At 52.6% G+C, this 12,450-nt stretch overlaps 1 protein-coding gene across 1 annotated transcript; it reads left to right on the top strand.

The window, feature by feature from the left end:
* Nucleotides 1–3,208: 3,208 nt before the first annotated feature.
* Nucleotides 3,209–8,117, top strand: LOC308534398 (ETS translocation variant 3-like protein; the record flags this gene model as incomplete). The annotated part of the gene is made up of 5 exons (XM_081112887.1): nucleotides 3,209–3,269; nucleotides 3,345–3,582; nucleotides 3,817–3,985; nucleotides 4,384–4,504; nucleotides 7,657–8,117. 5 exons carry the CDS (start codon nucleotides 3,209–3,211, stop codon nucleotides 8,115–8,117), a joined length of 1,050 nt encoding a protein of 349 aa, XP_080969013.1.
* Between the last annotated feature and the right edge of the window lie 4,333 nt (nucleotides 8,118–12,450).

Genomic DNA, 12,450 nt, shown 5'->3' with positions numbered 1-12,450 from the left:
CGAGAAACACCAGGCACTTAAGTGCAGCCTCTCAGATGATTCAAGATTGGGTTATAATCCTTCTTGATTTCTAGTTCTCAATGCGTATCCTCATAGGACTGTAGGGACTACGCAGAGCCTGGTAGAGCCGCCCCAAGCTTTGCACAGGTAGCTCACAGCACAGGAGGGAGGGAGCTGGGAGATGGGGGGGGGGGAGACAGAGTGGGACTATCTACCTCACTCAGCCTTGGAGCATCACCAGGAGTATGGGTTAAAATGGAAGCACAAGGTATTAAGGTAAAACACCAAGAATAATTCTTGAGCAAGAAGGCAGAACTAAAATCTGCTCCTCTCTGGGGTACCCAAGGTTTCTCAGCTCAAAAAGGAAGGATTTGAGGGGAGACCTTTGGCAAGACTTGCCAGCAGTATTTTCACATTGAGAACCGGTGAGCTCCTCAAAGACTTCGGATTCCAGGAGGGACTCTCAGACGCCACCAGGCGAGGGAGGGGGCTGCGGGCATTCAGGTATTCCTCAGACACCCGGAAGCTTAACCCACTTTGATTCTGTATTTTGGTGTTTTTTCTTTTTCTTTTGGCGCAGAAGACAGGGTGTTTGTAGGCTACCTACATGGCGGATTAGCAATCGTGATTTAAGGTCTTGCTTTCCACTTTTGCACTTGGAGTTGCATGGCCTTAGAGAAGTTACTCCACCCCTCTGAGCTCCAGCCTGTCTGATACTTTATGAGAGGTTCAGGGCATGTCAGCTCCTCAGCACAGTGCAGGGGCGCTGAGTATCTGCTTCGAGGCAGATTATCAATCTCTTCTTGCCAGATCCTAAATCTACGCCAAGGTCTCAAACCTTCCAGACCAGGACGTACCCTCAGATCCAGCAGGCACTGGGGCAGTCACAGGAACTTTATCAGCTTCCCTCAAGGAAGATTTTTCCCTGGAATCGCTCCCTGCTGCAACGCCCACTTCCCAACCCATTTTTCTAAGGTGAGGAAGGAGAAGGTAGATGGAGGAGGAGCTTCCCCTAAGGATGGGGCAGGAAATGAGGGGGGGAAAAGGGGGTCTGCTTCAGGGGAGAGAAGGAAGGAGAGAAGAGGATTCTAAAATGTCAGCTGTCATTTTAGAGAGAGAGGGGTGTATGGAAAACCTATTCACCCAAATTCAGAGTGGCATTGACCTAATCATTGCCCTAATTTCCAGAGATGTTCTCTGCTCAGGCCAGACTGGGGGCCCCAGAAGCACCTGCCCCCCTGCCCACCATGAGCTTCCATTCTTTCAGTTGACCTCCCTGGGAAAGGGAGAGCAAGAGACTCCATGGCCTCTTGGTGTGGGGGTGGGGAGAGCAGGATGGGTCTTAACACCTGTGGTGCTTGGGATCCCTTGGCTTTCTAACACCCACAGCTCCTTGTTGCTGTATCCCATGTATTCTTGTTACTCAAAGTATGGTCCATCGGCCAGTAGCAGGGGCACCACCCAGGAGCTTGTTAGAAATGCAGAATCTCAGGTTCCACCAAGTTCCACTGAGTCAGAATCTGCACTTAAAGAGATCCTCAGGGGATTCTTATGCACATTAGAGTTTCAGTAGCACAACTACAGATTTTTTTTTTAAGTCTTGAAGCATCACTTAGAAAAATGAGAAAAGAGTCCTTATTGGTTTGGCTTAGTGGATGGAGTGGACTGAAGGGTCCCAGGTTTGATTCCGGTCAAAGGGCACATACCTCAGTTGTAGGCTCCATCCCTGGCCCCATTTGGTGCACAGGAGGCAACCAGTCGATGTGTTGCTCTCACATCAATGTTTCTCTCTCTGTGTGTGTCTCTCCCCCTCCCTTCCAATCTCTCTTTAAAAAATCAATGGAAAAGTATCCTTAAGTGAGGATTAACAAAATAAATAAATAAATAAATAAATAAATAAAACGAGAAATGAGAAAGTGCTGTGGATTAGGAGTGGGGGTATAGCAGTTAAACACCATGTGTCAGCTGCTTTCCCTCTCTGAGCCTGGACTGGAGAGGGAGGCAGCTACTCCAGCCAAACACTCACATGCCCTCCAGACCTTAGCACCTAGTAAGTTCCAGTAGAGAATGAAGCTCACCTGACACCCACGTATCAGAGATGGGAACCCAGCACCCAGGCCTTGTAAACCCATCCCCTGTTTACAAGGGGTCCTTCCGTCCAGGTAACCCCTCTAGGTCCACCCCCAGGAGCAGGCTGCGTCCTGCCATCCCCATGGCAAGCTCTCCCATCCCTCCGCAGCCCTCTTGCTCATCGTTTCCTCTTCCACTAGTGACAGAGGGTGCCAGCCTTTCGGCACCAGCCTCAGTCCCACCCAAAGGCTTTGGGACTTAGACATTTTCTCTCCTCCCTTCGCCTGCATCACACTGGGGCTCATTCAACCATCTTCTCCCCATCTGACTGCCACCCACCCACCATGCCGAATTGGGAATCAACGAATTCCCTTCTTCCTTGCTCATGTTCATTAATCCAACGAATATTTACGGAGCACCTGGGAGTGCAAGGCCCTGGGCTAGGATGGGCTCTAGGGAACCGGTAGGGAACAAGACAGCTGGGGTTCCTGACCTCTGAGGGAGAAGGCAGGTGTTAATCACATGGAGGCATCATTGATCAATTCAGTACCATTCAATGATGGTATCAACAATCATTTCTTGAACACCTATGATGTGCCAGATACTTTCTTAGGCACTTGAGACTCATCAGTGAAAAAAAAACACACACACAAAAATTCTGCTCTTCTCAAATGTAAAATTAGTCTAAGTACAATGATAGTAGGGGTTCTCTGTGTCTGCCATCTCCTCCCACTCAAGATTTAGAAAGAGCCAATAATTAATTAATTACATTTGGTCTTATCTTGGGAAAAACTCCAATCCTATTAAGCCCTGCAAAGAGATCTCCTCTGTCTAAATCCTCCTGTGGGGGCAGGATATAGGACCCTTTGCCTTCCTTTCCATCTATATAAGTGACTCAGCATCTTGGGGTCAGCTCCTGGCCAGTGACGAGGTCGCCAGAGGAGGGGGGCGTGGGGGAGCTTCCTGCCCCAGACCCTGCTCCCCTGCCTCAGTCTCCCTTTTCTCCCCTCATCTCTTCCCTCTTATCTCCTTCCTTCTCTTCCTCCCTCCTCCCGCCCTCTTCCACCTCCCTCTCCCCTGCCTTCTCCTTTGCCTTCTTCTTCCCCCCCAAAGCCCAGACACAGTTCCAGACTGGAACATGCACCGCAGCTGCTTGGCTGAGGGCGTCCCCACCCTTGCGGGCAACTCCTGGATCTCAGGTGAGCCTCTGCCAGGTCTCCCACCCATGGTCCACCGGGGCGCTGGAGGCATTCACACTGCCCTCTCTGCCCCAGGCTTGGCCTTCCCTGACTGGGCCTACAAAGCCGAGTCGTCCCCAGGCTCCCGGCAGATCCAGCTGTGGCACTTCATCCTGGAGTTGCTGCAGAAGGAAGAGTTCCGCCATGTCATCGCCTGGCAGCAGGGAGAGTACGGGGAGTTTGTCATCAAGGATCCAGACGAGGTGGCCCGCCTCTGGGGCCGCAGGAAGTGCAAACCACAGATGAATTATGACAAGCTGAGCCGGGCCCTCAGGTGAGAGAAGACAGCTCCAGTGGCCAGTCAGGGCAGAATTCAGAGAAAAGGGCTGTGGTTTCTGGCACTCCACCTGATTCCTGCCCCTTCAAGGCTTGGGAAATGATCATGAGTGGTTCTGCAGGAACAGCTTGGGGTTAGCCTTGCTGGCCTGGGGAGGGGACATAGGTGGGTCTCAGACTACATTCCCTGTCCATTGGGCCAACTCTCCATTCTCATCCTTGGGATCTCCAGATATTACTACAATAAGAAGATCCTGCACAAGACCAAAGGCAAAAGGTTCACTTACAAGTTCAACTTAAGCAAGCTCATCGTCGTCAACTGTCCTCTATGGGAGGGACGGGCAATGCCGGCCCCCAACTTGTTTCGGCCAACCCTGGTGCCCATGGGCATGCAGAGTAAGGTAAGTGTGAAGGCAGCCCCTAGTCGCGGGCTCCACCAGAGACTGATCTTCCTGCCCAGCAGGCCCCCAGCCCTCCTTTCTGCCTCAGGGGCCCAGCAGCTTCCCATGTCCTTCCTCCCTTGCATCCTAGTCCCTGAGTGCCCAGGGTTGATACTCTAAATCTTCTAAGATACTCTAAAATATCCCTGTGCTAGGCATCACGCCTTTAGGGGTGCATCACAGGGAACGAGTGGGGGGTCTCAGGCAAGGGTCCAAGGCATGTGGGCAGGGGTGATTTAACAACCATTATGAGAGCATTTCATTGTTTTAACAACTGGTTGTTAAAACAGTAAGTCCTGGGGAATGTGTGCCAGGGAGAGCGCATCCCTCCCCCTCACCTGCTGCTCCTCGCTCCGCAGCTCCTACACAGCATGCTGTTCACCCGCTGGGCCACGGTGGAGCAGCTGGCTGGACAGTGGGCCCTCCGAGGGCCACCAGAGGCCTCTGAGGATAAGAAGGGGAGCAGCAGCCGTATCTACCGTGAGTGCCTGGGACTAGGAAGGGCCCAGGGAGTACCCTCCTGGATGAACACATGGGTGAGGGAGCATGAGACAAGCCTAGCAGGACATTTGGTTTAGTCCAAAACACCCACCCCTCAAGGTCCCTGAGATTTGATCCTGTCCAAAATGTCCATGGAGCCCAGCCAGCCGTGGCTCAGAGGTTGAGTGTCGACCTATGAACCAGGAGGTCATGGTTCGATTCCCGGTCAGGGCACATGCCTGGGCTGAGGGCTTAAACCCCAGGGCAGGGCATGCAGGAGGCAGCCAATCAATGATCCTCTTATCATGGATGTTTCTCTCTCTCTCCCTCTCCCTTCCTCTCTGAAATCAATATATATATATATATATATATATTTTTTTTTTTTTTAAAGATGTTCAGAGACTAGTGGGGAGAAAAGATGGGAGTACAGCCAGTGACAGATCAGAGGTTCGGGGAAGCACAGGTGCTACAGGAATGCAGAGAAGGAGTTGGGGCTTCCAGGGGAAGCAGGTGGAGAAAGATGCCTGGGTACAGAACAGCATTTGTTAAGCAAAAGGCTGTGAGTGAGGGTAGCAAATCTGAAGAACTGCTGGTAGCTTGCCATGAGCAGAGCGGAGTTATGTGATGGTGGGGACACGGAGGAAGGTGACAGATGAGGCTAGCAAGGCAAACAGGTGTCCAGTCACAGAGGTCCTCTGAAGCCACGCTAAGGGGGTGGACTTTATCCTGGGAGCAGGAGGGGTCCAGGAGGGAGAGGCATGTTGAGATCTTCATTTTACGAAGATGGCTTGGGTTCATGTTGACTTTGGGTTGGGGTAGGCATAGGACTGGTATTGGGAGGCTTTTGAAGAGATTCTAGACTGACGATGATGGGACCCGCACAAGGAAGGACCATGGGGTGGAGAAGGAGACTCAACCAGGAAAAGGCAAATGTGGCAGCATATAGTGACCCGAGGGGGAGAAGGTCGGACTGTATGCAGAGGCCAGCACTTACAGGGCTGTATGCTAGGAAGTGACAAAAATCAGACTTTCTGTGGAAAAGATCACACAGACACAGACTCTTATGCAGAAGCCCACGACCCACCCCTCTATCCCTTGGCGATTTCTTGGAATGAGAATTCTTGGCCTTAGCCCCAGCCCCAGTGTAGCTGGGGACGCAGAGGTCCCACCTCTCAGAGAATGCAGGATGCCTGGCTCTGTGCCCCTGTGGGTGCAGCTGAGGTTGTGGGCGTGGGGCGGCCCAGGGCCTGCTGGGACTCATCAGGCAGCCTGGAGCTAAACAGCACCTGAACAGCTCTCCCTGTTCTTCCACCCCAGCCACCTCTCCCCAGCTCTAGGAATGCCTTGGGCACAGCGCTTCTCTCTTTGGGAAACTATGGGAGGGGGGGGTTCCCTGGCTTGGAGTGGGCTATTTTGCACCTCTCTGACCCAGGTACACACACACACACACACACACACACACACACACACACACACGCCTGTGCGTGGGCCCCGAGGGATGCTAAGCAGGTTTAGGTCACCAGAAGACCAGTAGCAGCCCCATGCCTTACCTGTGGATGGTGATTCCAGAAGGCTGTGCCAGCCCCTAACCTCCACCTTCGTGAGAGCACTCGGAGCCAAGGGAGGAAGCTCTCCAGGACTATTGAAGCAGAGGCAGAAGGTGCAAGACTGGTGCTAGGAAGGGGTGGGGGAGAAGCAGTACTGTCTCCTCCACATGCCTATTCTGCTGTGGCTCTGCAAGGGGAGACACAGCCTTGACCTCAGAGGTCAGGGGACACACCTTCCTGGTGCAAAACAGCAGCCTCCACCTCATGTAAGAACCCTGGGAAAGGACAGTGGCCAGGAGAGGGTCCTCTGGCAGAGGACTCTGATTTTCCTAATGACGTATCAAGTTTTTTAAAAATATTTGTTAATTGATTTCAGAGATGAAGGGAGAGAGAGAGAGAGAAAGAGAGAGAGAGAGAGAGAGAGAGAGAGAGAGAGAGAGAGAGAGAGAAAGAGATCAATGATGAGAGAGAATCATTGACTGGCTGCCTCCTGCACGCCCCCTACTGGGGATCAAGCCTGCAACCGGGGTATGTGCCCTGACCAGGAATCGAACCAGCAACCTCCTGGCTCATAGGTAGACGCTCAACCACGGAGCCATGTCAGCCAGGCGACGGATCACTTTTTACTGTTTTCCCCTTACATAGATCCAGCTTCAGAAATATTGTTCCTATTAAATAAATCAGTTATATTGTCATAACCAATTTGTTTTTCCAGTGTTTATCAGCAATAGCCCCACCAATGTGATCACATTGGGCTGGTACTTGCTCTCCTAGTTAAATGATAGCCTCACTAAGAAAAATGTGGAACTGGTGTTAGGTTTTTTTGGGTTTTGTTTTTTGAAATATACAAAGTGAAGTGAAGTTCTATATAGCCACCCCCAGGGACCCCAGCCTGGGAGCCCCTATGTAGGATCCTGGGGAAAGAGGACAGATTTGGAAGGACTAGAAGGAGGGAAGGCTCCTTGGAGGAGGAGAGTGATGGGCCGGAGCCATCTGGAGAAGAGGAAGACTGGGTCAGGCCACGTGCACTGGGCCCTTGCCTCTGTGGGCCCCTTCTTACTGATGACGTCGCCTGTTCTTACCGGGAGAGGAGTGTTTATGAAGAAACAGGCCTGAGAATTTAAACGACAAGCGTCAGGCCATGCAGCCAGTTCCTTGCCCAGCTAACCCTGGAGCCCCCTGCTACAGGGAGAGTGAAGGATGGATTCGCTGGGTATAGGGCAAAGGATATCTTCATTCATTCATTCCACACATTTTTATTGAGCCCTTTGATATGTGCCAGGTTGGGCTGGATTCAGAGGAAAATAAAACAGACTGTTCCTGCCCCCACAGAGCTATGATCACACAAATGACCGCCTGGTGCTAACGGGGCGGAGGGCCCTGCAGGAGAGGTGCTGGGGGTCATGAGGAGCGGCCGGGGCTCTTGCCCAGACTGGGGCGGTCTCAGAGGTTTCCCCGAGGAAGTGACATTTACAATGAGACAGGAAGCAAAGAAGAAAGGAAGGCACACGGGATGGGGGAGAGGAAGTTTCAGCAAGAGGAAAAAGAAGTGGGAAATGGGAGAAGAAAGGGGACCCTCTCGTGACCTGTTCTCTCTTTCTCTAGGACTTGGCTCTGCCTCCACCCCCTGCCTGCTCAGCCCTTGCTGCCATTTGGGGAGCCTCCCAGAAGAGCGGCCCAGTTTTGCCTCCTTCACGCCTCCCCTCCCACCCTCTCTCTCCTCAGGGCCCCTCTTGGCCCCGCTTCTCCCAGAGCAGCAGTTTCCAGGGTCCCCCAGGACAGGCACCCTGCTCCCAGGGCCCACCTGCCCCCCAGCGACCTGGCATTTCCCGGGGCTTCCCCTGCTGGCTGGGCTGGGCCAGGGGGGCGGTGAGAGGCTCAGGCTCTTGTTCCTTAGACCAGAGGGGGTGGAGGTAAAGGCCCACCCCCTGATGGGGGAAAAAGGGTACCTGGATCCCTGGGAGGGCTTCTTCGCAGAGATGCAAAGACCCAAACCTGGGGAGGAAAGTCTTAGGTCCCCTAATTTGGAGAATTTTGAAGCAGAGTGGCCCTTGGATCCTCCTTAACTGAGGAGGAAGATGAGACGGGGGCCCCCAAACTCCACCTCTCCTCTGGCCCACCTCCCTGCCGGCTTTGCACCTCCCTGGGTGGAAATAAGTCTAAATTGTGGGAGGATTTGAATGGATGGAGTTGGATCCGAGGAGGTGGGGGGCATTGCCGAGAAGGAGCATATGTGGAGACGGGACAAACTGAGGCAGGGTGCCCCCTCCATCCCACTACATTGCTAATCAGAGTAAGGAGACATTCTTTTTTTTTTTTAATTTCAGAGAGGAAGGGAGAGGAAGAGAGAGATAGACACATCAATGATGAGAGAGAATCATCAATTGGTTGCCTCCTACACTCCCCACACTGGGGACTGAGCCTGTAACCCAGGCATGTGCCCCGACCGGGAAACAAACAATGACCTCCTGGTTCATAGGTCAATGCTCAACCACTGAGCCACGCCGGCTGGGCCTAAGGAGACATTCTGAATCGCAACTTATTTTGAGGGAGATGAGAAGAAGGTTTCCATCATTGAAGCACCCCATACCCACCCCCATGAGGGGAAAATGAGAGGTCTAGCTTGGGAAGGGGATCAGGAATTGATTTGTTCCCTGAACATCAGGGCAACTCCTTTCTTCTCTGGGGCCCAAGTCCCTTGCCCAGTCTCCCTGCTGCCCCTCCACATCCTTGTTTTCCATCCCTCTGATTTCTGTGACCTTGGGACATGCACGCAGGCCCGTCCTTCTAGCTCCATTTCCCCAAGACCCAAGCAAGTGGGGTAGGGAGGTTCTCTGTAACACTCTACTGCAGACCACGAATAAAATGCCCTTGGCAAACTGGCCCCTTGGCTGACATTTCTGCTGCCCTCTGATGTGGTGTGGATCTAAACAGCACCCAAGATTCCTGATGGGAAGAGCGAGGGGGCTAGGGATGAGGCCTCAGTCGTGGAGCAGAAGTGGAAATGAAGCCAACCAGTCTCCTCCCTCCTGATGCCATCACATCCCAGAGAGAAAGGCTGAGAGCAGCCACTCTGGCCACGCAGACAGCCAGCCTCAAGGGAAGAACAGCAGCAGAGCAGGGCTTCTTCGCAGAATGACCCTCAGATGCTGCCCTGGGTCTCTAAGCAGAGCTCTACGGGGCTGGGGGTGAAGGAGGGTGTTGGCAGGGGTCCCTCCTGCTCTGAGCCCCAGGTCCTAAGAGTGATGGGAGGAGGTGATGAAGCATTGGATGGCTGGGGAAGGGGAGACACATTAGGGTTTTTTGCTTAACCAAGGAAATGCCAAGGGGATTGAACCCTATTGCTCTCCTATCTCCAGGCTTGTCAATAACAGGGTCAGGATTTGTCTCCACTTATTTCTATTATGAGGAACAGAGACCGAGGAGGTACAGAGGACCTTTTGGTCCATCGTTTTTCCCCTCACTCAGAGTAAGGGTGCTTCCCTGTCCCTGGGATCCCTTACATTTTGCTTCCTGTTACCTCTCGGTCCTTCCTTGTGGCAGCTGTGTCACTGTCAGGAGTGGAATGGGAAGGAGAAACCCAGAGTAGGACAGGGTTAGGCCTCACCCCACAGGAAGCAGGGAACCCAAACCCTGGGTTTCCAAGCTAGATAGAGGCTGTCGCTTCCTGGTCAAGCTGCCCAGATGACCATGCTTATAATGCCTGGCCTCCCCATTGTTCTCCTCCTATTATTAATATTAATAACTAGCCAGTCATGATGGAAGCTACAGCTTCACGCTCCCCAGGAAGCCACTGGCCCATTCCCTGCAGACCCCTGGAGGAAGGGATTGCACAAAGGGGGAGACGGGCACATGCACAACGAAGTTGGGGTGATGTAGGGAAGGTGCTTGTCTGTCCGTCTAGCCTGGAAAAAAGGTCATCCGTGAAGAGGGTAGAGCCACTGCAAACATACAAAATCACGGAAGGATAAAATCCCGAGTCCCCGCTCCCTTTTCTCTCTTGCTACGTGACCCACACTCACCCTCCATGTGTCCTTAAGCAGCTGCACGGCCCATGGCCAGGCGGACCCCACACACCATGGACTGCAGCTGGGGACACAGGCTAAGCCAGCCAGATGCTGGAATGGACTGGACTTGAATACGGAGCAGAAGTTCTGGGCAATGGCCTTACTTCTAGCCCTGCTGAAGACAAGATTGGACTTCTTTCGTGGCAAGAGGGATGGAGACGGGACCTCGGAGGGAAACCCTCTTGATTTTACATCGTCAATAAAGCTTTGCACGAAACCCCATCCTCCCATAGGAGCCTGGGAAATTACTTTCCTTTCAGCACCCCAAGAACTCCACTCCCACCGATAACAATCGCAGGGGCTGTAGAGAAAACTACTTCTCGCCTCCTCCCAAAGCCATAGGCCCAACTCCAGGGCTTTCCCAACAACCTGCCCAGTTTGAGAGGACAGAGAGTTGGCATTGTCTGCTCTAGGAAGAGGGGCTTGAGCCCAGTTTAGAGAGGCCAGCCCCAGGGACAGGGCCCTGTCATGGAAACCAGTGTGCCCGCTGCCTGACCCCTCCTCCTCTCCTGTGGTTTGTGGCTTCTGTGACCCACCACATTTCAGGCAGTGCTTCACGGCCACTATTCCAAAATTGCCCTTTGGGGTCGGTGAGTTCAGGAGACTGAAAACCCGGTTCCAGAGGACATCCGTGTCCAGGCGATGCACTCTGCATGTTAGACAACAGGTGCACGTAGAGCAGAGCTCCTCCGCCTCAGCACTATTGACATGTTGGCTGCAAAATTCTCTGTTGTCAGGGGCTGTCTGTACATTCTAGAATGTTCAGTATATCCCTGGCCCCTAGATAGCAATAGCACCCCCCCTCCCCCCGCCCCCCCCCCCCACACACACACACACACTCCCTGCCTTCTCCAGACATTGTGAAATATCCCCTGGTGGGGGAAAAATCAACTCTGGTTGAGAATTTTTTTTTTTTTTTTAGAATAGTTTATTGATTTTTAGAGAGAGAGGGAGAAGAGAGAAACATTGATGTGAGAGCGTAACATCATTGGCTGCCTCCCGCACGCTCCCCACAGTGGCTCAAGCCTGCAACTCAGGCATGTGCCCTGACCAGGAATCGAACCAGCAACCTTTCCGTGCACAAAGGACACCCAACCAACTGAGCCACACCGGCCAGGACGGTTGAGAGTCTCTTAAGCCCAGTATGGCTTTAGCAACTCAGGCTGTTCTGGCAAAGAGGAGACCCAGGCGCCACAGAGAACTGTCGGTTCCCACATTGCAAGAATGCCCTCTGGTGGCCAGAGTTGATATCAGTGCTAGGAAGAGCTCAGAGCTCCGGACTGGCCTAGGTGGGTAGATCCCATGGGGGGCACTGTTTGAGGTGAAGGGATGATGGGCACCTTGGAGTCTTCTGAAAACAGGAAGCAAGTTAGAGGATAAAAGCATTTTATAATAATCCTGCTGTTTTCAACTCCTTTTGTGAATCATGGACTAGTCACCCAAGGATCAGCAAGCAGGTCTAAGGTGACAACAGACTGCGGGTTGTCAGTTCCTCAGGTACATAATCGATGCTGCTATCAATTCTAGACCACACTTTCTGGTCATCTGTGGTCATGAGCCTCCCCTGAGAACACTCTACTCAGCCTTCTAACTGTGGACCCTGAGAAAGAAAATACCTCTAAGAAGGACTCTCAGTGACTTAACTGGGCTCAAGTTTAAAAAACAGAGCCTAGCAGCTATTTCTACACAGGCAAACCTCTCACAAAAACTACACTTCAGGGGAAAACCTGCACTAAACTGCCTGCCTCCCCGCCCTGAACTGCCTGCCTGCACTGACAGTCAACTGAACCAGCCTTTATAAAGGAGTTCCTGGAATCCTATTTCAACCAATAGGACTGGGGCTTTCCCCATCCAATTGGCCCTATGCAGCTGTATTTCCATCAGCATATTTAAGGACCAATCAGGGTGATGCCTTTGGGGCCAATCAAACTGCAGGGATTTGGAGTCCTCATTTGCATGAGGACCAATCAGGGACGAGGGGCAGGACTTCTGTCTATGTAAGTCAGCTACCCTTTGGCTCTGGGACCACACTTTCCCTTTCCACCAAAGACCATTGATGGTCTCCTTGCTGGAGCTGAAGCAGAAACACTAAAGATGAAACACCAAAGATGTCTCAGCAGACCAGGGCCGGAGCAGAGCAGAGCTATCCCACCAGAGAGGGCCCTGGTAGCCATGGTGTCCCACAAACTGTACTGCTTCATAACCGAGTGGTAACACGATGGGACCGCTCCACAGCTGTCCTCTGTTCACAGCCTTACTGTATCACAGTTCAGCTGTCTGCACTGAAGAGTTTCCTTCTTCGCTGCACCCCAAATTAGGGAATCCTGTTGGT

Source organism: Myotis nattereri (assembly GCF_964212035.1).
Source record: "Myotis nattereri genome assembly, chromosome: 18".
Lineage (NCBI taxonomy): Eukaryota > Metazoa > Chordata > Mammalia > Chiroptera > Vespertilionidae > Myotis > Myotis nattereri.
Note: the sequence above shows the minus strand (reverse complement) of the source record. Positions and strands in the feature narration are given on the sequence as shown.